General features: G+C 38.3%; 2 protein-coding genes across 8 annotated transcripts; one reads left to right on the top strand and one right to left on the bottom strand.

Annotated features, from left to right (window-relative positions):
* Positions 1–4165: 4165 nt before the first annotated feature.
* On the bottom strand, positions 4166–10929 carry LOC143031581 (uncharacterized). 2 transcript variants are annotated; one of them, XM_076195619.1, is made up of 2 exons: positions 10662–10929; positions 4166–5615 (listed from the first exon to the last, which is right to left on the bottom strand). In XM_076195619.1, exon 2 carries the CDS (start codon positions 5326–5328, stop codon positions 4309–4311), a length of 1020 nt encoding a protein of 339 aa, XP_076051734.1. In that variant the 5' UTR covers positions 5329–5615; positions 10662–10929; the 3' UTR covers positions 4166–4308. The 2 variants fall into 2 exon arrangements, with proteins under 2 accessions (XP_076051734.1, XP_076051735.1); XM_076195620.1 differs by lacking the exon at positions 10662–10929 and adding an exon at positions 9372–9451.
* Positions 10930–16537: 5608 nt separating this feature from the next.
* On the top strand, positions 16538–22993 carry LOC143031578 (uncharacterized). 6 transcript variants are annotated; one of them, XM_076195615.1, is made up of 4 exons: positions 16538–16855; positions 18105–18192; positions 18621–18682; positions 20307–22993. In XM_076195615.1, the coding sequence occupies exon 4, from the start codon at positions 20966–20968 to the stop codon at positions 22625–22627; it is 1662 nt and encodes a 553-aa protein (XP_076051730.1). In that variant the 5' UTR covers positions 16538–16855; positions 18105–18192; positions 18621–18682; positions 20307–20965; the 3' UTR covers positions 22628–22993. The 6 variants fall into 6 exon arrangements, with proteins under 6 accessions (XP_076051730.1, XP_076051726.1, XP_076051731.1 ...); XM_076195616.1 differs by lacking the exon at positions 16538–16855 and adding an exon at positions 16947–17004; XM_076195611.1 differs by lacking the exon at positions 18621–18682.

The raw sequence follows: 22993 nt of genomic DNA, 5'->3' as shown, positions 1-22993 counted from the left end.
CACTTGAACAGTTACGTAGACTATATATTTTCTAGATATGTTTAACTTCTACTACGCCATATGTAGATGTACAATAACTGCAATTTTGTCAACATAAGTGATACATAATGTACGCAAGAACATTAATTCATGATGAAAAATATAGCCTTGTTTTTATCCTTGTGTTTCATAGTTCTAGCATATGGTCTGTTACAAACAGAAGGTATATGTATAAATTAAATTACTATGATTTTTGTCATCTGCATAGATGGACCACAGTCTGAAATTGGACCAATTGTAGAATTTTCCCCTTACACACACTTGGAGATAGTACAATTGAGTGTTGCTTGGTGGACATTGTACAATTCATCACGGCTCGCGACACATTACCTAACATTCTACACTTCATTATGACTCGTGATGCCTAACCTAGCCTACGTTACTTAGGGTGGAGTGTACAGATGACCAGTGTGTCGGGGGATTCTACTATTGAATGTTGTTGCGGTGGAAATTTTGCAGTTAATCAGTGTGTGTGTGTGTTGGAGGGGGGGGGGTTGTAATTGACATGTGAAATTTAATTTTTATATTAGGTTCGATCGTGGCGTTTATTGGATTTTCAGTATTTGTACCTTCAAAACCCAAATCCCTGGTGCCCCTTCAACACACAAGCAGCTACACAGATAATTTTTCAGGATGTAATATTACATTAACCACGTAACCACCATAAGGTGCCAAAAATAAATAATAAAACTTGGTGACAGTAGTATTGAAAGGTGCCACTTATCATCCAGATAGGATACCACTGATGGACGCTGATGCTGTCATAATAAGTAAATTTTTGCTTATCCATGATGTGGAGATCTTCTGTACGGTTTTTGTCGATAGGCGATTTTAATCAGCTTAGAGAAATCCCAGATTCTGCAAGTTCAAGAAAGATGAACTTGCCACTGTAATAATTAAACCTAACCACTAGTAGCCACGACATAAGAAAAGTGTTATTTGGTACAGAAATTGACATATAAAAAGTAATGATAATAGCATAGTTAGCCCTAAATATATATGTTTACGTTTTCTGTAATATGTAAACAATAATCAGCATATTCACGATCGGTGATTCTCCTGTCAACAGACCAAAGTACAAAGATGTCGCTGATTTCATGTATATCCAGGAAACCACTGGAGGCAACAAAGAAAATATCGAAGTACACCAAGTGAGATGGATTTATTAAAAAGCGAAGCGTGATTGTATAACAATTAGCTCGCTGGTACCCAGTATTATTTGACAAGAAAACTATCAAGATGAGTTACACAAAAAAGGTAAATTTAGATTTTTTTTCGATTAGCTATATAATTTTAGAACCCATAACATTGAACCTGCCAGAATAATGAAATTTAGAAATATTGTTATCAATAGGAACATTAAATAGAAAGATAATTTGCACAGAACGTATGCGCAGTGGTATCGCTCGCAAAGGTTACTACTGCGGTCCAACTTCGATGCCGCCCACGGCTAAAATAATTTCAGCATCGCTGCACTGTAAGCCACCACTCAAACTCTCGTGGACGAAGAGCTGTGTGTGTGTGCATTTACCTAGTTGTATTTTACGGGACGAGAGCTATGCTTGTTGTGACCCGTTTTCGTATCTCTCCACATCCAATTTATTTTTGAACTGGTGTATAGTTCTGGCATTCACTGTTTAGTTTGTTCCAGACGTCAATCACTCTATGCGGAAAACTGTTCTTTTTCAGGTCTCTTCTGTAACTGTCTTTTAACTTTTTATCGTGTCCTCTTGTTTCTCTCTTGTCCCATTTCAATAGGTCATCTCTATCGAGAACTTCCATCCCGTGTGTGTGTGTGTCTGTAAGGTCACAGTATTACCCACAGATCGGACATAGGAGGTCTAACCTCTCATCCGGTAGAGTATTAGCTATCGATCACAAATTCAACATTACGGCGAATCACACACACACACACACAATTCTGGCAGAGTCAGTTTCGCTTTAGATCTGGAAGGTCGTGTGTGTCGAACCTTTAACTCCGATGACAAGATGTCTTGTCATTTGGTCAAATAAAAATATGACGTCAACCCTCGCTTCGCTCGCAGCGAAGCGAGGACTGACGTCATATTTTTCTGGTGTTTGATCAAACATTTTGGTGTTTTATGATTTTTTGTTTTATTTGACCAAATGACAAGACATCTTGTCATCGGAGTTGAATGGGTTAATGCACTCGAGAGTGGATGTCCTGCATGAGGGAGGGTTGGGTGGACTGTGTGTGCCTCGACCTAGAGAAGGCTATTGGTAAAATACCTCACAGTCAACATATGTGGCAATTGGAGCACGTTGGAGGACTGAGAGGCAATGTATCAGAATGGATGAAATGTTTTTGAAGGAAAGATGCATGAGGACAGTAGTAAAGGATAAGGTGTCAAGATGCAGAGCAGTAATGATAGGAGTTCTACAAAGTTCAGTGCTTGCACCAATACATTTCTTGTCTATGTCAATGACATGATGGAATGTACAAGATAGGCCAACATGTTTGCAGATGATGCAAAAATCATGAGAAGATTGAAAAATAAGGACTAATACCTCTTCAAATCAGCATTCATTGTCCATGTCTCAACAAACAACACATGTGACTTGAAGATTCAGATCTTAACCCATTAAACTCCGATGACAAGATGTCTTGTCATTTGGTCAAATAAAACAAAAAATCATAAAACACCAAAATGTTTGATCAAACAGCACCAGAAAAATATGACGTCAGTCCTCCTCGCTTCGCGAAGCGAGGAGGACTGACGTCATATTTTTCTGGTGCTGTTTGATCAAACATTTTGGTGTTTTATGATTTTTTGTTTTATTTGACCAAATGACAAGACATCTTGTCATCGGAGTTTAATGGGTTAAGTCTTGTATGAATATTGACACCATGTGCTCCAATTGAGCGAGTCCAAAACAGCAATGCCAATCCTTTGAAGAACTTCTTGACATGACCCACTATGGTTACATACTACACTACCAAAGTATGTGATGCTCTTGAAGACCTCAATGTCTTTGCCACATGCATAGATGGACTGTGTAATTCAGTAAGCCCCGATATGCCTGGATCATGGTCTTGGTCCCTCACAATGGGGGGTTGGGGTATATATACCCTGGGGCAGCACATTTAGTGGGACAGCAATTCTAGTCTGGAAATGCTGCCCACAAGGCTGACAAAACAATCATAATTAAAAAGGTCAAAGGAGCCCTGAATAATTTACCATAATATATAAAATTTGCATTAGAATAAACAGAATATGAAATATTTTTTCCTTATCCTTGCTGCAATAGGGACATTGAATAACATTTTAAAAATCTGTTTAGTTCACAAGCCAATAGCTATAATAGACAATAAGGAATGGTGGAGAGTAGGGAAGAGGGGGCATCACTGAGAGCTTTGCCCTGGGGCTGCATCAGTAACGTGCACAGACATTGCAAGGGGGGGCAGGTGCTTTGGGCAGGTGCACTGGGCACTTCACTCTTAATTTGTATTATTCGTATTTGGCAACTATCCGGTAGGGTGCAACACCATTTTCCACATTATAATTTCTGAATGGCAAGAAAATGGAAAAAGCCTGTGAGAAATAATTTTCTCATTCATTTTTATATATTTTTGTGATGAAGGGCACTTTTGGGGCACAGGGCAAAGGGGCAGGTGCTCGGGCACCCCCAGCATCCCCCTTCTGCATGGGCCTGTTCTGCACCTAGGCATGTAAGGGCTCTGCCTGGAGTCGAAGCAGTCTCACTCCCCTGTGCAGTGACTCAAGATCTGCAACCTGGGCATCCAACTACTTGCAAGAAGTATAGTATCATCAGCAATAAAGGACAGTGACCATAGTGTTGCCAATATATGCTCCACAGTGACAGTGATAGACAATTCTGTCCAATATCCAGTCCATGAAGATGAAAAGTGTTGGGGTAAGGACACAACTATGCCATATTCCTGAATTAATACAAAAATTGGACACACTTCTTACATACTTTACAATAATATGTCCCAAAATATGAACACACATTCGGACTAATTTTCTGTTTTGTTTTTACTTTGGAAAGAAGGGAAATCAGGTCATCTGTATCTTCCCATTAAGTGAAGCATTGCTATGTTTAATTTTGTGTAAAACATTAACAGGTAAGGAAAACACACATATTACTAACAATTTCAGTTTCATATACAATTTGGTACAGTTGTTAAAATCCACAAATGTCATGCATATATATATGACTGACATAGCCACTCCATACTCAAAAATGCACATGACAGGTGACTAACCATAACAATGTTCAAATCATCTAAACCACACTCTTCATTGTATTTGCAAAACTTCCAACTTCTTGCATAACCTCGTCTAAGTCATGCTCCTCCACCTTTATTTCAGTCTTCAATACGTCGTCTTCTGAAGAGGCATAATGATTTGAACCACCAATATTAAATGTAGAGTCCTTGCACTGGAATTCTTCACATGTTTCATTTGTAAGCAAAGCTGCTTGTGTAGCACAAGAATTACATACTATACCTTTTGCAAATGTGTCGGATGAGATGACTGTACTACAAGAAACAGGATCTTCTGCACAAGAAATATTTGCATCACAAAGAGTACAATGAACAGCTTTGTTTTCTGCATGTGTTTTCATGTGACGTTCCAAATTTCGTCGTCTTGTAAATGAAGCTACGCACAGCGTACATTTATGAGTCTTTTCACTCGTGTGTATCTGCATGTGCATTTCTAGATCCCAATTCTGATGAAACTCGGAGTCACAAATTAAGCATTTGTATAGTCTCTTCCCTTCATGTTTCTGAAAGTGTTCTTTAAGATCACTTTCCTTTGCAAATGCAGAATCACAAACTGAATATACAGAAGGTTTATTATTCGTATGTATCCGAATATGTACTTTCAGATTACCTGGATGAGTAAATGTAGAATTACAAATAGAGCATTTGTAAGGTCTTTCTCCTGCTCGAGTACGAATGTGTGCCTTAATCGCAATGTTATGATAAAATGCAGAATTACAAACTGAGCATTCATACGGTTTATCATACATATGTGACCGAATGTGCATTTTCAGAGCAACTGCTTGAGCAAATGCAGAATCGCAAACTGTACAAGTATAAGGTTTATCATCCATGTGTGTCTGAACATGCTCTTTTAAAAGTTCTGACCGGACAAACTTAGAATTACAAAATGAACATTTGTATGGTTTTTGCAAGTTTTGTACAGTTTTCCCATTCTTTGTATCTGAGGGTATAGTTCTAGACTTTTTACTGCACATACAAGATGATACTTTAGACATCTTTAAGATATCTGTATGCATCAGATTGTATTTTTTGTCTACTTTTTTTATTCAAATGTTTTTTAAGGTGACTTTTGAGAACATTCACGATAGAAAACACTAATCCCGCTGAATGTTTTCCATAGACACTGTCAGATATCAATCTCCTGTTCTTCCCAATATTTGCTCTGACTAATCCTGTAATACATGTGTGTTTTGCCTGTTATAGTAGAATGTATATCACCCAGAACTATTAGCTAATTTTTTTCTTACGGTATTGGGTGATTCCTTATTGCATGACAACTACATCATCTTCATAACTGCCCTTTCTGAAAAAGTGAAATCTCTTATTAAAACGCAAACATTATTAAAAGTGGATTTCTCCTACCATAACAAATACAATGTACCAGAAAATATTTAATATTGGTAAATCAGTAACGGTGTAGTAATACCAAATCCAATTTATATTCCTCCAGTTCACTTACAATATCAGTGTTCTTAACCCATTCAACTCCGATGACAAGATGTCTTGTCATTTGGTCAAATAAAACAAAAAATCATAATAAAACAACAAAATGTTTGATGATCAAACAGCACCAGAAAAATATGACGTCATCAGTCCTCCTCGAGGAGGACTGATGACGTCATATTTTTCTGGTGCTGTTTGATCATCAAACATTTTGTTGTTTTATTATGATTTTTTGTTTTATTTGACCAAATGACAAGACATCTTGTCATCGGAGTTGAATGGGTTAAATTGACAATAAATATGGTCTCAGGTTTAACCCATATCCACTACCAGCTGTCTGCTATTTACAAACAACTAAAGGCAGGCACAACCTAAATACTACACATACCAAATAAGCACCAACATATTCAAGTACGGATTTTTCCCCTGCACATGGTTAATAGTCCCACTCTTGATACTTTTAGAAATTGGCTCACCCATCACTACCTCTTCTCATCCCTAATCCCAATCCTGACCCTAATTCTGGTCCCACCCTTAACTCCTAGTCCAAATCCTGTCCCTAACCCTTCATTCTCCTGCTCATTGCCCACAAATCATGCCACCTGTGGGCAACTCTCTGCAGATTTCCTTAAAATAAAAATAAATAGAGAAAAAATAAAATTAAATTAAAAAATAGGTCACAGATATAGGACGCCTGGAGTAAGCTCAACATGTAAGCTTTAACAGGTAGCATGACTTAGCACTTCTGGTTATTTTCAGATAACTGTGGCATTCCCTATTTAAGCGATGGGGATGACATACAAAAGAAAATGAGGACACTGTGAATAAAGGTGAGTGCTTACTGTTGTTTGATAACTGTTTTTGCCTCAATACAATATACACACCTAAAGGCTCTTTCCCCTTTATATAGGGGGTGGCTGGCTAAAGTATGCACCCACCTTTCACTTTCAGTGAAATGGAGGCAGTGATAATATTTTTGAAATTGACTCATCCCATCTCTTGAGAATACATGTAAAGGTTGTCATATTTTCACAATTTTCTGTAGGATACATTACAAAAGAATTAACTACTCTTCACAATCTAGTCTAACATAAATGCTTGACTCACCAATAGGAAGGACCACACCTTTCGTCAACTGTTAGAGCGCCCTCAGACTCTCACAATCTCCTTTTATTGAGTAGCAAAAATTTTAACGATTCTTTTCTACTTGCGAACATTTAAATTTATCGAGCTGCGTACTGTACCCTATGATAAATAGTTTAAGGTTGATAAAAACTGTGTAAGGAAATTGAAAATTTAAGTCAACTTATTATCACTGGTAGTTGTATGCAAAATTCTCTTCATGCTTTGCTAAAAGTTATTCTGTCATAAGACATTTATCTTTCACCACTAAAATTCCCAACTTTTCAACTTTGCCCTTTTCCTAAAATGCAATTATGTAATTATTCTTAAATTTCAAACCAAGGCATTTTTTCCAATAACAAGGTCAAACTTATGAAGATGAAAATTTACACAACAGGCAAATTTTGTTGTAGCCTTTTACTATTTCTGTTCTAATCAACCTTTGAACTATCAAATGATCAAGGTTGCTCTTATTTGTTGGACACAAATTTTCTTGTATTGGTGTTTGGGTAAGTGAAGAAGAAAAGAAAGAAAAAATATATAAAATCACCCCACATTCATGAGGCAGATAGAGCAACTCGCAAGAATCCCATTACACAAGATAAATAAAATCAAACAAAACCAGACATAAAAACTACCTGACCATTCTACAATATATACTTATATATATATGTATATATATATATTATATATATATATATATATACAAACTTCACAAGTCACATGTGAATCACTAGGAAGAAGAAAAACACACGGAGTCTGAGCACTTTCGTGATTTATTCACATTATCAAGTACAGAAAAGTGAAAGCGCTTGGACTCTGTGTGTTTTTCCTCTTCCTAATGGACTCTGCATATATATATATATATATATATATATACATATATATATATATATATATATATATATATATATATATATATATATATATATGTATATATATATATTATATATATATATATATAAATACATACACAATTATGCAAATGAAACGTGAAAAAGAAATATATAGTATGCCTTGATACCAAAATACCAAATCACATCTAGCCCAAAAAATAATGCAGGCCCTGACAGATATCTTCAACCATTGCTTGGCACACAAATTTCAACATTCTGGAAACAAGCATACATTCCCCTACTAAAATCAAACTACCTGAAAACCTGGCATCCTATAGACTTATCCCCTTCTTTTCCATCATATAAAAATTGATGAAAAAACTTATCTGGGAAAGAATGAAACCACAATTACGATTGATTTAACCCATTCAACTGCGATGACAAGATTCTTGTCATTTGGTCAAATAAAACAAAAAATCATAAAACACCAAAATGTTTCATCAAACACCAGACGTCAGTCCTCGCCCCTTGTGTGGATGTTTGGGCCCAGGACATAAACCCACTTCAGGAATTGGTGGTGTTTTATGTCATGAGAATAATTCCCAAAGTGGGTTTATATCCTCGGCCCAAATGTCTGCACAAGTGGCTGTTGGCGAGTGTTGGATTAACCCATTCAACTCCGATGACAAGATGTCTTGTCATTTGGTCAAATAAAACAAAAAATCATAAAACACCAAAATGTTTGATCAAACACCAGAAAAATATGACGTCAATCCTCGCTTCGCTCGCAGCGAAGCGAGGACTGACGTCATATTTTTCTGGTGTTTGATCAAACATTTTGGTGTTTTATGATTTTTTGTTTTATTTGACCAAATGACAAGACATCTTGTCATCGGAGTTGAACGGATTAAGTGACCTAGCTGTATACCATCCATTTTCCTTATTTCTTCATGTTCCTAGAGACATTCTATTTTACTTCATAGTTTCTCCTAGCCTATTTCAGAGAATACTTTTATGTATATGACTTCTTGTGATTCTTAATGTTTAATATAAATTACAAAGTAACTTTTCTGTTTGTTTCTAAGCCACTCTGTTTGGATATTCTTGAAGCTTCACACTTTTTATTTGGTTAACAATAAGGGGCCATTATCTATGGAAGACATCTATTATATAGACATTTTCATTTTTAAAACAAACTTCTGTATAAGTTCTCAATAATATGTTCAGCACCATCCGGAACAATTGTAGTGAGCCTGTACATCTTTCAGATTCTAATTATATCAATATCACATATTTTTATGTTATCCATACACAAAGAGGTAGTATCACCTGCCTATGTTGTAGCTATATCTGCTATGCTATTACCACATGTACAATGGTATCCTATTAGAATAGAAAACCTTCTCAGCATCTATAGAATGAGGGTTCTTAAGCTTCTTCCCATAAGTACCTCCAGCTATAAGACCATCTACCAATACTCCCATTAATCTGACACAAAATACCAATTGGTAATATATTCTGACTGAATTAATAAACAGTGGTATTGCAATGGGTATTATGAACTAGTTCAAATTACACTTATTCTATTAAACATCATCATGAACATCACAAGAAATTCACAAATGCTTCCACATATGCAGTGGTGTAACTGTAGTTACCTCATTATCACCAGTTTTGAACTTCAATGTGAAGGCTGTGCCTGTTTGATGGAAACAACTTACTCAGTTAAAGGAGCAGTATTTGACAGGTACACTCTAAAGTCATGATTCATATAAGTCATGTCGAGTGTTTAGATTTGACGTTTAACTGAATTAAAAATCCTAACTAAACACAAGTGAGGACAGTACTAGGGAACATCAGAAAATTGTTTGGGGCATAGATAAAGAAATAGTGTGTGCAAACACTATTCAAGATTTTAAGAAAAACTTGACGCTGAAAGATACAAAGACGGGTCACCATGAGCATAGCTCCCTTCCCGTATAATACAACTCGGTAAACATCAACTACAACATATTGTCCTGCATATTTTGTGAATCTGCACAGATTACAAATATTCATAAACTGTGCATCACCAATAATAGATTAATGATTGGGTGCACAGATAATGAATCCAATAGACATTCACACATTATTATTCATGAAATAGGTTAGTGTAGGTTAGGTACTTCCACACAGTAACCCATGCCAGAGCTCAGATTTTTCCACCTACATCTAGAACCTCTGTAATGTATGTGCGCCCAATTATAAATTCATTATTGGTGTTGCACATTTTATGAATGTTCATATGTGCTGATTCACAAACTTTGTGTGACAAGGTACATCTGACTCATTCTAGACCAAACCTTGGTCATGGAAAAAAAATCACGTGTATCTTTTGCAAATTGTTTTTCTTGCCTGTTGTCTAGAAGAACGCACATTAACAACAAATGGGTTTCCAATAAATTTTGATTCAAAGTTTAGCTTACAATATTCTAAAGATGACATTACTAAGTACTGATAAGCACATCCACATCATATTTTCTTGGTATGCGTATTTTCAAGAACACCAACATACTACGAAAAATTTAAGCATACCTCATTTAGGTAGAATATATATATATATATATATATATATATATATATATATATATATATATATATATATATATATATATATATATATATAATGGAGTGGGAGATACTACATGAATAGTTATCGACTGGAAAACCGATTGTATTCGTAACAACCCTCTGCCCACCACCGACCTCACTCGGTTGCTGTTTATACGTAAACTGACCAGGTCGGTGCGCGAATCTCAATCATACTCTCTCTATTATATCTCTCTCTCCCTCTGTAGATTTAGCTGCATAAACTACTTTTTCGTCAACTATCTAGGTACCTCTGTAAACTTTCCCAAGATAATCCACCCAAGTTAGATATCTGAACGAACCAATGGCGGAACACCAACCCGCAAGGAACAGCAGCGACAGCACAGCCTTCCAATCTGATGACAAGGCCAATCATGTGGAGAAACCAGGCACTGTCATTAGGCGAATTCGACGACCAGCGGTTTCAAAGTCCTGTCCAAACACCAGCATATTGTCAACACTAATTCCTGAGAAATATGAAACCGATAAAATGATGTTTTACTCTTCTAATAAAGGCTCTCCCTGAGTCCTGTGTTTACACTCGTCTTCCCATACTTTATGCAAAGCTTCTTGATGATGATGACGATGGTGGTGACAATAATGATAACAATGATGTTGATGATAATAACAATAATAATAATAGTGATATAACAAAGATGGTAATAATAATAATAACAATAATAATAATAATAATAATGATAATAATAGTAATAATAATAATAATAATAATAATAATAGTGATAATAATAATAATAATAATAATAATAATAAAATAATAATAATAATAATAATAATAATAACAATAATAATAGTGATAATAATAATAATAATAATAACTTCTTCCCTTTTATAAGGTAGGAAGCCAGCTGAAGCACGCAACTACTCTCCACCCATCCGATACTTATTTGTTTTCCATTTCATTAGAGATGATGACAATATTATCTGTATTGAGATTTAGAATGGATATAATGACCCTATAGGAAGGTGGTGGTCGGACCACATTAACGGGACCCGTTTCAGGGTAGGGGATTAACTACAGACATACCTAACGACAGATGATGCCGACAGAGTTTAAACACACTCTGGGCTTCATTTCTTATGCTGTAGTGTATGCTCCTACCAAATCATATAATCTTGAAATATTTTATACCAAGTATGACTATCGTTGTAATACGTGCCCGGCATAGGGCACGCTCGTGTTTGGGAGTTTTGGACACAAATGATGACATGGGAGAGGTGACTATGAAGTGTTTGTTGATTCCTATGGATTGGTCCCTGGGTCTAGTGACGAGAGTCGCAACGATGAACTTGGTAAAGTCTTGCCGGAGATGAGGCAATAGGGAGTTTTGTTAGCACTCGTTAGATCCTACAGGGTTAACTCATTAAACTCCGATGATAAGATTTTAGTCATTTGGTCAAATAAAACAAAAAATCATAGAACACCAAAATGTTTGATCAAACATTTTGGTGTTTTATGATCTTTTGTTTTATTTGACCAAAACGACAAGAATCTTGTTATCGAAGTTTAATGGGTTAACCTGGCTGATATGCTCTTTGGGACCGACGATCAGTGGTGGGCAGCGATAAATTTTGCGATAAAGCGATAATGATAAAGCAATAAATTAGTCCTATACCGATAAATTTCCAAGATACCTTAAAGCGATAAGCGATAAATCCTGCGATAAATTCAAAAATACTCTATTTTTGCTACTTATGCATTTAAAAACTTCTTTTTTTACACTTAAAACACCATATCTGTCTGCCGCGTAACGATAAACCTGTAACCTCCCGCCGTACCGGTTTTTCGCCTTCAAACTTTATCGCTAGATTTATCGCGGGAAATTTGAAAGCGATAAATGTAAGCGATAATTTTTTTCCGGTTAAAGCGATATTATCGCTTTACTTATCGCAACGCCCACGACTGCCGACCATAGACTTGAGGTTGGAACATCCAGGCTGCATGTCAAGTCCATGAGAATCTTGAGATGTAATCAGAGCCCTTACATGTTTAACCCATTCAACTTCGATGACAAGATGTCTTGTCATTTGGTCAAATAAAACAAAAAATCATAAAACACCAAAATGTTTGATCAAACACCAGAAAAGTATGACGTCAGTCCTCGCTTCGCTGCGAGCGAAGCGAGGACTGACGTCATATTTTTCTCAATGACGCCCATCTCCCCCCATCACCAAATCCATCTCCACGATTCCTTTCTGCCTATTATAGCTATTGGCTTGCAAAACAATTAAACAAATAAAAAAGTAATGACCCTATTGCAGAAAGGATAAGGGGAAAACATTTCATATTCTGTTGATTCTAACGCAAAATTCGCATATCACGGTAAAATATTCAGAGCTCTTTTGACCTTTTTATTATAATTATTTTGTCAACATCGTGGGCGACATGTCCAGGCTGGAATTGCCCCCAGGGGATATGCCCCCCCCCCATGTGAGGGCCCACGGGGATTTCAACACTCAGGCTGCATGTCAACCCCGTGAGAATCTTGAGATGTAACCCACAGGAATTTCATAAAAACTCAGGGATAATGTGTATCATCAGGAGTGTGTGGTAGCTGCCCGCAGTTGACTCGAAGTACTTAGCACCCTTGAGGGCCCGTAAATAATAAAGGGGCAACATCGAATGTAAAAACATAAAATCTGCCAAGGATTGCACCGGAAAACATATCCAAGGCCGAGGAATTGTTGTCGAGGTTGTCGTTCTTTAGATAGTTAGACCCATCCTTGACTATGCGGTACAGTTTTGGTCTCCGTCCTACAGAATGGACGTAAATTCACTAGAATCAGTACAGAGAAGAGTGACCAAAATAATACAAGGACTCTGAAATTTGCATTACGACGAGAGGCTTGGTCACCAAAACATACACTCTCTAGAAAGAAGCAGATTGCGGGGTGATCTAATAGAGGTATTCAAGTTGATCAAGGGATTTAACAAGGGGGATGCAAACAAGATCATCATATCAAGACATCATTGTTAGACTCGCGGTAATGGATTTAAATTGGACAAATTTAGATTTAAGAAGGACATAGGCAAGAACTGGTTTACCAAAAGCGTAGTCAACGAGTGGAATAAACTTAGTAACCATGTAGTAAGCTCTGAAACTATCAGTTGTTTTAAAAAACGATTAGACAACTTTATGGATGGGGATGACAGGTGGTGATGGATACGGAGCTGCCTAGTGTAGGCCTTATGGTCTTTTGCAGTCTCCTTTATTTCTTATGTTCTTATGTCTGGCCGAGCAGTCCCGTCTCCCTGACAAACGCCACGGATGGAAAGGGATTTTCCCACAAATGCTTTGTAAAGTGTATGTGTTGTTGTCGTGAATGTGCAACTCAGTCTCCTTACTTCCGGTGTTTGGATCCTCTAGTGAGGCTCCTCAGGTGGGTATTGTATAGTGTGGGGTCGAGGGATAATTTGGCGTTGCGTGAGACACTGGTGAATATAGACGAGTTGTAATGTCGGATTAGCTCGGGTCTTGGACCAATACAGGGCACTGAAACAGCAGACTAGGGCTCTCTTTAGGAGGGATGATAATTATGTCAGGAGAATTATTCCGTTTCCTACTTCGTTTCTGTAGGACTTCGGATACAATATTCTACACTTCTGTCAGAACATCTCAACAACGTGGCTAATATCCTTATTTTAGATTTGAATTATCTTGATTCGTCATTCAGCTTCTCACTGCATGACGCAAGAGTAATTTGACATTCGAAAAAAATCGTAACCAAAGTCGTTTCTACTCAAACGAAGAACCAAAGGGAAGTAGCATGCTAGCGAAAAATGCTTAGTGTGCTACCATCTTTACGCTACCTTCAACCAACTTGCCAAGCGCTGAAGAAAATCTAGTCCTGATGACCCAAATGGGCATCAAATCAGAGCATTTGGGGAAAAAGTACTTAATAATTTTTTCTATATTTAAACCGAATGAAAATAAATTTTCATCTTTGTTTACATATTCAAAATATCTTCCTTTCTCATAATATTTCTCAGCATTAGGCACTTGCATCTCTGGGGTATACAATCAAAGAGCTGACCTCAGGTTTCACCAGACCTTTGCACGCCACTGAATGTGACCACTGATTGACGCCGCCTACATTTCAGGGACTTTATTAACATCATCCGCTGGTGACTTAATCGGAAGCGTGCTGGTCTCACATCTGTTTAGTTGTTGACTCGAACGCCGCACTCCGATTCCCATTTACAATGACTGTTACCTGTCCCAACAGACCAAACGAACTGATGAAGGTAAAACCCCAGCAGTTACTTAAGCTGGATGATAATACAAATAAAATATTTAAATGAGCAAGTTGTCACAACAAAAACGAAAACTACCTTCAATAGACAGTAGGGTGGGTCCATTTTCATAAAACATGTTAAAAGATAATCCTTCTTAATTATCTCCTGTATTTTCGCCCTGGCTGTTCAACTTATACATGGATGGGGTGGTGCAAGAGGTAAATGCAAGGGTAGTGGGCAAGGGATTGGAGATGGTTAAAGAAAATGGAGAAAAGTGGGAGGTGAGCCAGCTGTTGTTTGCGGACGACACTGCGCTTGTGGCAGGATCGGAGGAGGGATTGAGGAAGTTGGTGGCAGAGTTTGGGAGAGTATGTGATAGAAGAAAGCTAAAGATAAATGTGGGTAAAAGTAAGGTGATGAGATGTACAAGGGGTGAAAGTGGCAGTAGACTGGAAGTGAGCATTAAGGGAGACCGACTGGAGGAAGTGGATAGTTTTAGATACTTGGGTGCAAATGTGGCAGGGAAAGGTGGAGTGAAGGTGGAGGTAGAATGTAGATTGAGAGAAGCGAGTAAATGCCTTGGTGGATTGAAGAGTGTAATGAGGAATAGACATTTGGGAATGGATGCTAAGAGGAGACTGTATGAAGGAGTGATTGTGCCAACAGCACTGTATGGGGCAGAAACATGGAACATAAGAAAAGAAAAGAGAAGGAGTTTGAGATGAGGTGTCTGAGAAGTATGATGGGGGTTACTAGGCTAGATAGAGTGAGAAATGAGGAGGTGAGGAGGAGAACAGGGGTGGAAAAGGAACTGGGAGATAGGGTTGATGAAAGAATATTAGGATGGTTTGGACACATGGAAAGAATGAGTGAAGAAAGACTAGTAAAAGAGGTGTGGAAGGCAGATGTGGAGGGAGTGAACATGAGGGGACGTCCTAGGATGAGGTGGATGGATGGGGTGAAGGGGGCTTTGGGGAAGAGGGGAATGTCTGTTGAGGAAGGACGGGAGAGGACAGAAGACAGGGGTGAGTGGAGAATGGTTGTATATGGATGATGTGATTGCATGGGGTGGAATGGGCGGGTGGATGGGGGGTGAGGTAGTATGTGTGGGCAAAATTTGACGCAGCCCGAAGGGATTTCTCCCCGTCCTCTTCTTTTATGCAATGGGGGACGGAGAGGGGGGTCGCCGATTTAATTAAGCGGCCTTGCTGTGGATGTGCTGTGTCTTGCGACACTGCTTCTGACCCAGGGCAGTGGACAAGGTGCAGGGATGACCCGTCATTCAGGAGGTGCTAAGATAAGAGGGAGGGTGGAGGGGTGTGGAGTGTATTCAGAGATGGAATGGGTGGGAATGATTTTATGCCTTTTTCTTTTTGGCTACTCCCCTTGTAAGGGGAAAAAAGCCTTGGTTGTATATGTATGTATGCATGTATTTTTCCTTAATTTTAATCTTACACTCAATGAAATCATACGTAAATTCTCCTCAGACTTTTAGTTATACTTTTTTTTCTTGTGAATTCCTGTCCATATCTTTTCTAGTATTTGTTTTTCCATTTTTGTGTCTCATTTTCGTTTCATTATTAGTTACATTTGTTTGTATTTACGTCTTTAGGTAATTATAGTTCTCGCGTTCTTTCCACCTGATGATTTTCTTCCCTTTGATCCTCCATATCGCCATACAAACATACATATTACTTATTATTATTCTATAATAAATAAACGTAATTTACTAGCACTACCGTCCATAAAAACTTAAGTCATTCCTATGTTCACGTAAATACTGCTTATTTTCAAACTACGTCTATCAGTCAAGTGAAACAAATCTTTAGGAAGGCTTGCAAACTATAAATATCCACATCAAATTATATATATTGACATTTTTAATGTACCGCTATGTAGGTACACATCACCGGCCATGACATTCAGCACAATTACAGTGAATCAGCTGATCGGAACAAATTTGAAATGGCGGTAGAAACTGACGATTCTGAAAAATGGGCATTTTGAAGCGTTATTTCTCCTCTTTTACTATATAGCCACCCTCCTGCCTTTCTAACACGCTCACAAATCTCTTTCATATCTAGCGTGGTAGGAATGTGCATGAGAATTAGAATTAACCATTCATTACAAGACTGGATGTCCATAAATTCTGTCCGCCATTTTGAATTGTCTTGTTTAGGATAGAATCTACGGGTTAGGTCAGCTGATCCACATTTAGCCAATCGGTGGTTGGTTTGTAATTTCGTTCAGTAATCATTGGTAAGCAAATGTTTAGAAAAATATATAAGTATTCTACAGAATAAATAAACGCGATTGTACTTAGTGTTATAGTGCACCGAGGATATGAACAATTTAAGCTTGTATCTGTGAGCCTACTTATTTAGGTTCATAATTTCCAAGCATTACATGTAAGACGCAAATAATCACAATATGAAGTGTTGAGGTGATGAATGGATTAACTTTGGAAAAGCCTACTGTTCAAACTTGTACGTAGGCCTTCGAAATGCTACTTGAATCGAAGTTATTGATTTTGTCGAGATCTGTGACGCCTATCTTCTTTCTCTTCTTTTTGCTTATTTATCAAGTGTCGTGCGTGTTCACAGTATTATATTGTGTAGGGTAGGGTGTTTTTATTCCCTAAAGCCCATATTAACCTGGGCGAATTAGATATGAGGAAATTAGCAGTGGAAATAAGTACCGTAAATTATGAAAATGTAGCCTACATTTGTACATATGTTCAAGAGGTTCATTTTGGTTTGGGTTCAAGCTGGGGAGTTAGTGGGAGGGATGCCTTAACATAATTATCTCACACCTATGAATATTTACTCCAGGAGGGCTACTAGTGGTGTAGGTAAATCCAGTTAAGTCTGGTGAGTTTTTGAATGATGGGAACCATATTGGGTCCCATGTAAAAAAAAAGAAAAAAAAAAAGTGTTCCTATTGCATTTGACAACCTCCCTCTCTTACCTAAAATAAATCAATGAATAGATAGATGTAAAAATAAATGCCCAACCCAACCAAACCTAAGTCATTGATTCCACAACATAGGCTGACACTTCTCCAATAGAGACATGAAACTACAGAGCTCAAAGTTTCTTCTCATTTGTAGGATGAAAAAGGGGCCAGGAATCATTTTGAATAAGTAATTACCTAGTCCCCAACACAAGGAGTTTCTGTAAACATAGGACATGTATTGACTATTTGAAATTGTTGAAGAAGTTGTAAGCATTAGTTGTTCAGTCCTATTAAGATGGTGCAAAGGATAAGAATTATTTTAAGAGTGGCATTTAACATTTTCATTTTTCAAGGCTCTCATTTGAAGTAATGTTACTAGGGAAAATATTAATATATATTTCAGTTTAACCTTCTTGCTGCTAGATATTGGTGTACTACCATTGTATGAGAAGTCTTAAGTAGATGGAATTTGTTGCTTGCTTTTTGAAAGTCTTGCTAGACAAGCTAAGCTGTAGCTGTCAAGGAATACCCCTGACAACATCCTTACTTTCAGGCAATAATGTGGAGAACTTAATGAACAATATGGACTAGTTATTCAACCTGGTTGGGTGAACTTCAGTTTCTTCATTTTCACCTATAAGGTAATTATTAACCTTGAAAGTGCAAACATTTTATTGTATTTCACATGTGCATGCAAACCAGTTTCTTTTTATAGAATATTTCCTAAATTTTAATTTAATAATTCAATTGAACAGTTCTGTGATCTCAGCTCAATATTAGCATGTGCGCAAATGATGAATAATAACCAGTACTTCACAAAAGTGTATAGGTATACCAAAAGACCCTCTCTCCCTTTATAAGGGGGAAGTTGAAGCACTTCACTCATTCTATAGAACTCAAGAAAAGATTGATGTGCTCACTAGTACCAATTTGACACTTTAATGCATTGCTATTTCTCTATATACAAAGGGGTTTCCCCCATATATGGGAGGTAGCCAAGTCAAAAGGCATGTATCTACTCCCACCTATTCCACTTTCAACCACTACAATTTCCTCCCTTTCATTTTAGCTCCTCATAGATGGCGGGTCATCCGTGCATCCTGCCCACTGCCCTGAGTCAGAAGCAATGTAGTAAGACGCACATTGTTACACTGCTAACCCAGTCAGTCTCCCTAACCAGGGTTTTGATTCCAGGTCTGCCTACCTAGCCTAATCCATACCCCAGCAGATTCCTAGATTCCCCAACCTAGGCAGACCACCAGACAATAAGGAGGCAGTACCTCAGCAACCTTTATCTAACTAGTCCCATATTAAGTATTACTCATACAGAATGTACTAACAAGTAAAAGTGTATGAGAATTGTTTCTTTTGGTACACAAAATTAACATTTGATAAATCTACTAAGTGTACAGAAATATTAATTCCAAGAATTGCTTTTCCTTTTCACTACATTAAGGGGAGACTTCAATGCAAAATACATAGAGTGGTACGCACACAACAGCATCACACAGGAAGACAGCACATGTAATGTATGCCTAATCTAATCCCCCATATTTGATATTGGATAGATTAGCACATACCACACCAAACTTCAATGCTTCTTTCCTAGATACATGTTTCTCGACAATCTTCACATTCAATATCACATGGAATGTATTATGAAACCTACCATCATAGGACAGCCAGAGCTGGTTTGCCCCCACAACATTATGTAGTGACTCCCCTCCACCCCATCTACTTAAGAAGTTTACAGAGTAGACAAGAAGATCCCTTTGGATTGCATTTCTTCATCCGTTAACAATAACTCTCCATCAACTCCTTTTGCACTCTATTCCTTCCTCAACAGACATTCCTATTACATTCAGTGTCCCTTTTAACCCATCCATCCACCATATTCTTGGTCTTCCTCTCACTTCTGCTTTCCACACTCTTTTTGCTCATTTTCCCTCACTCATTCCATGTGTCCAGACCATCTCAGCACTCATTCATCTGTCTGTGTATGTATGTCAGCTCTCTCTCTCCACCCCTGCTCTTCACCTTGAGAATAAAAAGTCTCCCTGTTACACTGTATGGGGCAAAAACAGTGCAACAATACACAGCTCTTCAAAAATGGGGTTCAACAGACAGGCCTGATTTTCTTTCATTGGTGAAGTGGTGTATGATTAAATGAGTTTTAGCTGCCAGACCCTTGTAAATAAAAAAAATCTACACTAAAGAACATATAAGAACATAAGAATGAAGGAGACTGCAAGAGACCATAAGGCCTACACTAGGCAGCTCCGTATCCATCACCAGCTGTCATCCCCATCCATAAAGTTGTCTAATCGTTTCTTAAAGCAACTGGTAGTTTCAGCACTTACTACATGGTTACCAAGTTTATTCCATTCGTCAACCACCCTATTAGACTTGGACAACACCTAAAAAAGAAAAAAGAAAACCTTCTGAATTATGTCTGCCCACAGATACAGTACTACAATTTACACAACACAAAACACCCATCTTTTTTCCTCTCCTCATAATAAGACAAATGAATAAGATTTCCAATAACCTCTGGTTTGAAAACAATAATCATGGACTATTATTGTAATGCATCTTGTGTGAATTCATATTACTCCTGACAACCACATCAGGAAGTAGAACTAGGAACCTTAATAAAGGGAGAGGGAGTTGGAAATTTTCATTTTAACCAGCACAATATGTGAAATATGATCAAAATCAAGGGGTAATTTTACCGTTTTCTATTTTTCCCCTGAAGGTTGAAGAAGGTAACATAAGTCCATAAAGAATGCAGTCTCATGTGGGATTTTAAAGAAGTACCATTGGAAGGAAGCCTAAACTGGAGCTAGCCTGAAGATTTGTGTGCGCAGGAAGAAGTAAAGGCAAGGAGTGAAGATGTAGAATCTAAGATACTTCAGTTCTCTCTCTTTGACTGGAATGTTCTTATCTGATCTCACACAGGTGAGAACCCTCATGATTGTAATGGCTGAATAACCTGTTTTCTGGACTGAATCACTGAGATGTCAATTTTGGACTCCAGTGAGATGTAGGAGACCCTAATTTGCTGTTGTCATTTATAATTAAAGTGAGGGTTGGGTCACTGGATTATATTTATATTTGCAAAGGTCCTCATTGATCCATTTATTTTTTTTATTTTTTTTGGGGGTGGGGAAGACATCGGGTTACTTTACCATAATTAGATTCTCGTGGATGAGAATTCTTTAACATAAATTCATTGGAAATTTTCAGATTCTTCATAAGTTTTACTAAGTAATTAAATTTGCACAAGGGAGCAGCCTCTTAAAATTTATTGCTAGAGTTCCACACTCTTCATTTTGAATGTGTATGTAGAGCAAAGGTGAAATCTATGTATTTACCCCATGTCTTAGTTTGTGTCCCAGCCCTAATGGCCTGAAAATGCGTGAGCAAATTCATACAAGTGTGAGTTCTTGTAATTTGAATATGGAGGAACAAACTCATACAGAGGAGGAAAATTTATTTGGTATGAAAATGGAGGAGCAAGGTCATACAAGGGGGAACTCTTGCGAAGAGGATCAAAGTCTTGCAGGGGAGAACTCTTTTGAATGCACACTGTGTGATGCTTCATTTTCTTTGTCAGAAGGGTTGATAAATCACATGCGAACTCATTCAAGCGAGAAGCCTTATGAATGCACCCTATGCGAGTCATCCTTTTCTGAGCCTCGCAAGCTAAGGAAGCACGTCCTTCGAATTCACTCGGGGAAGAAAGCTCACAAATGTGCCATTTGCGAGGCTTCGTTCTCGCAGGCCGGTAACTTGAAAATGCACATGCGAGTTCATACGGGCGAGAGGCCGCACATATGTTCTGTCTGCGCCGCGACTTTTTCCAACTCGAGTAACCTGAGGATGCACATGCGGACTCACACCGGCGAAAAGCCTTTCAAATGTACTTTCTGCGGGGCCTCGTTCTCGGGGTCCAGCAACCTGACGACGCACTTGCGCATTCACACCGGAGAGAAGCCGCACAAGTGTTCTCTGTGCGAGGCCTCCTTCTCCGAGTCCGGTCACCTGAAAAGGCACATTCGCAGCCACACGGGCGAAAAGCCTCACAAATGCAGTATTTGCAACACTTCGTTCTCCCTCGCCAACGGTCTGAAAATGCACATGCGGACTCACACCGGAGAGAAGCCCTTTAAATGTAGCATTTGCGAGTCCCTGTTCTCCAGTTCCGGCACGCTCAAAAGGCACATGCAGACCCACACTGGAGAAAAGCCTCACAAGTGCAGTATCTGCGAGGCTTCGTTCTCCCGATTCCACCACCTCAACAATCACATGAGGACTCACACGGGCGAGAAGCCTTACAAGTGCTCCGTTTGCGTCGCTTCCTTCTCGTTGTCCAGCGACCTCAAGAGACATTTCCGCACCCACACGGGCGAAAAGCCGTACAAGTGCAGTCTGTGCGAGGCTTCGTTCGCTCAGTCTTGCAGCTTGAAAGCTCACATCAGGACGCACACGGGGGAGAAGCCGCACAAGTGTTACGTATGCGAGGCTGCATTCTCCAAGTTCTGCTTCCTCGAGAAGCACATGATAACACATGCCGATGAAAGTACTCTTTGCGAAGCTTCGAGCTCTCAATCAGATAATCCGAGTCAACACATATTAGAGGAAGAAGAGCCTCTTGAATATATTCCTTGTGAAACTTCCTTGTCAGAGTATAGTCATGAGGAAACCCATGTTCAGTTTCACCCTGACGACGAGGAGCCTTTTAAATGTACTTATTGTGATGCTATATTTTCAGACTTTAGGGACCTGAGTAGTCATATACAGACACACACAGAGGAGAAACCTCATGACAGTCATTGTGAGGTTTCTTCCTCCATTCCGGCTAATCTAAATAAACACAGTGGGACTGAAAATGATGATGACTCTCCAAAGGCCAGTACCATTGTATGGCTTATGGAAGGAAACATCAAGGAGGAGCCAGTGGATGACTTTGAGAGCACAAATGGAAATTCATGTGATATTGAAGGCACTAGGGTCAAAAAGGAGGTTATGGAAGTCGAACAAGAGGAACACAACCATGGCAAGATAACTGTGTAGCAGTAGGGAATGATTGTGTGATTATTTAAAAGATTGTGCATGGAGGGCGGCCAATTCCCATGGGGGTCATTCTGTGTACCATTGAACCTCTTAGATTAGGGCAAGAAGTTCACGTCCTTTTCAGATTGCATAATGCTGATTATATTTGAGAGATGAGTAATATTATTGTATTGCAGGCAATATTTATTTATATTTGTCCATTCTGAACGGGTTCAATACAGTTGTGGGTTGAAGGTTGTATGAGGTATCAGGGTCAAAAGTATTAGACTAATAGCTTTTAAGAAAAAAAAAGTTTGATAATTTATTTTCCATGATTGGCCATCACTGTAAGAATCAGAACTGTAATTTCCAGAGAAGCTGTCAGAA

Source organism: Oratosquilla oratoria, chromosome 12 (genome assembly GCF_046742065.1).
Source record: "Oratosquilla oratoria isolate Oo_2021 chromosome 12, ASM4674206v1, whole genome shotgun sequence".
Taxonomy (NCBI): domain Eukaryota; kingdom Metazoa; phylum Arthropoda; class Malacostraca; order Stomatopoda; family Squillidae; genus Oratosquilla; species Oratosquilla oratoria.
Note: the sequence above shows the minus strand (reverse complement) of the source record. Positions and strands in the feature narration are given on the sequence as shown.

Bases quoted from the DNA above. Each gene is read 5' to 3' on its own strand.
- LOC143031581 (XM_076195619.1), bottom strand. From the start codon at position 5,328: ATGCATACAGATATCTTAAAGATGTCTAAAGTATCATCTTGTATGTGC.
- LOC143031578 (XM_076195611.1), top strand. From the start codon at position 20,966: ATGCGTGAGCAAATTCATACAAGTGTGAGTTCTTGTAATTTGAATATG.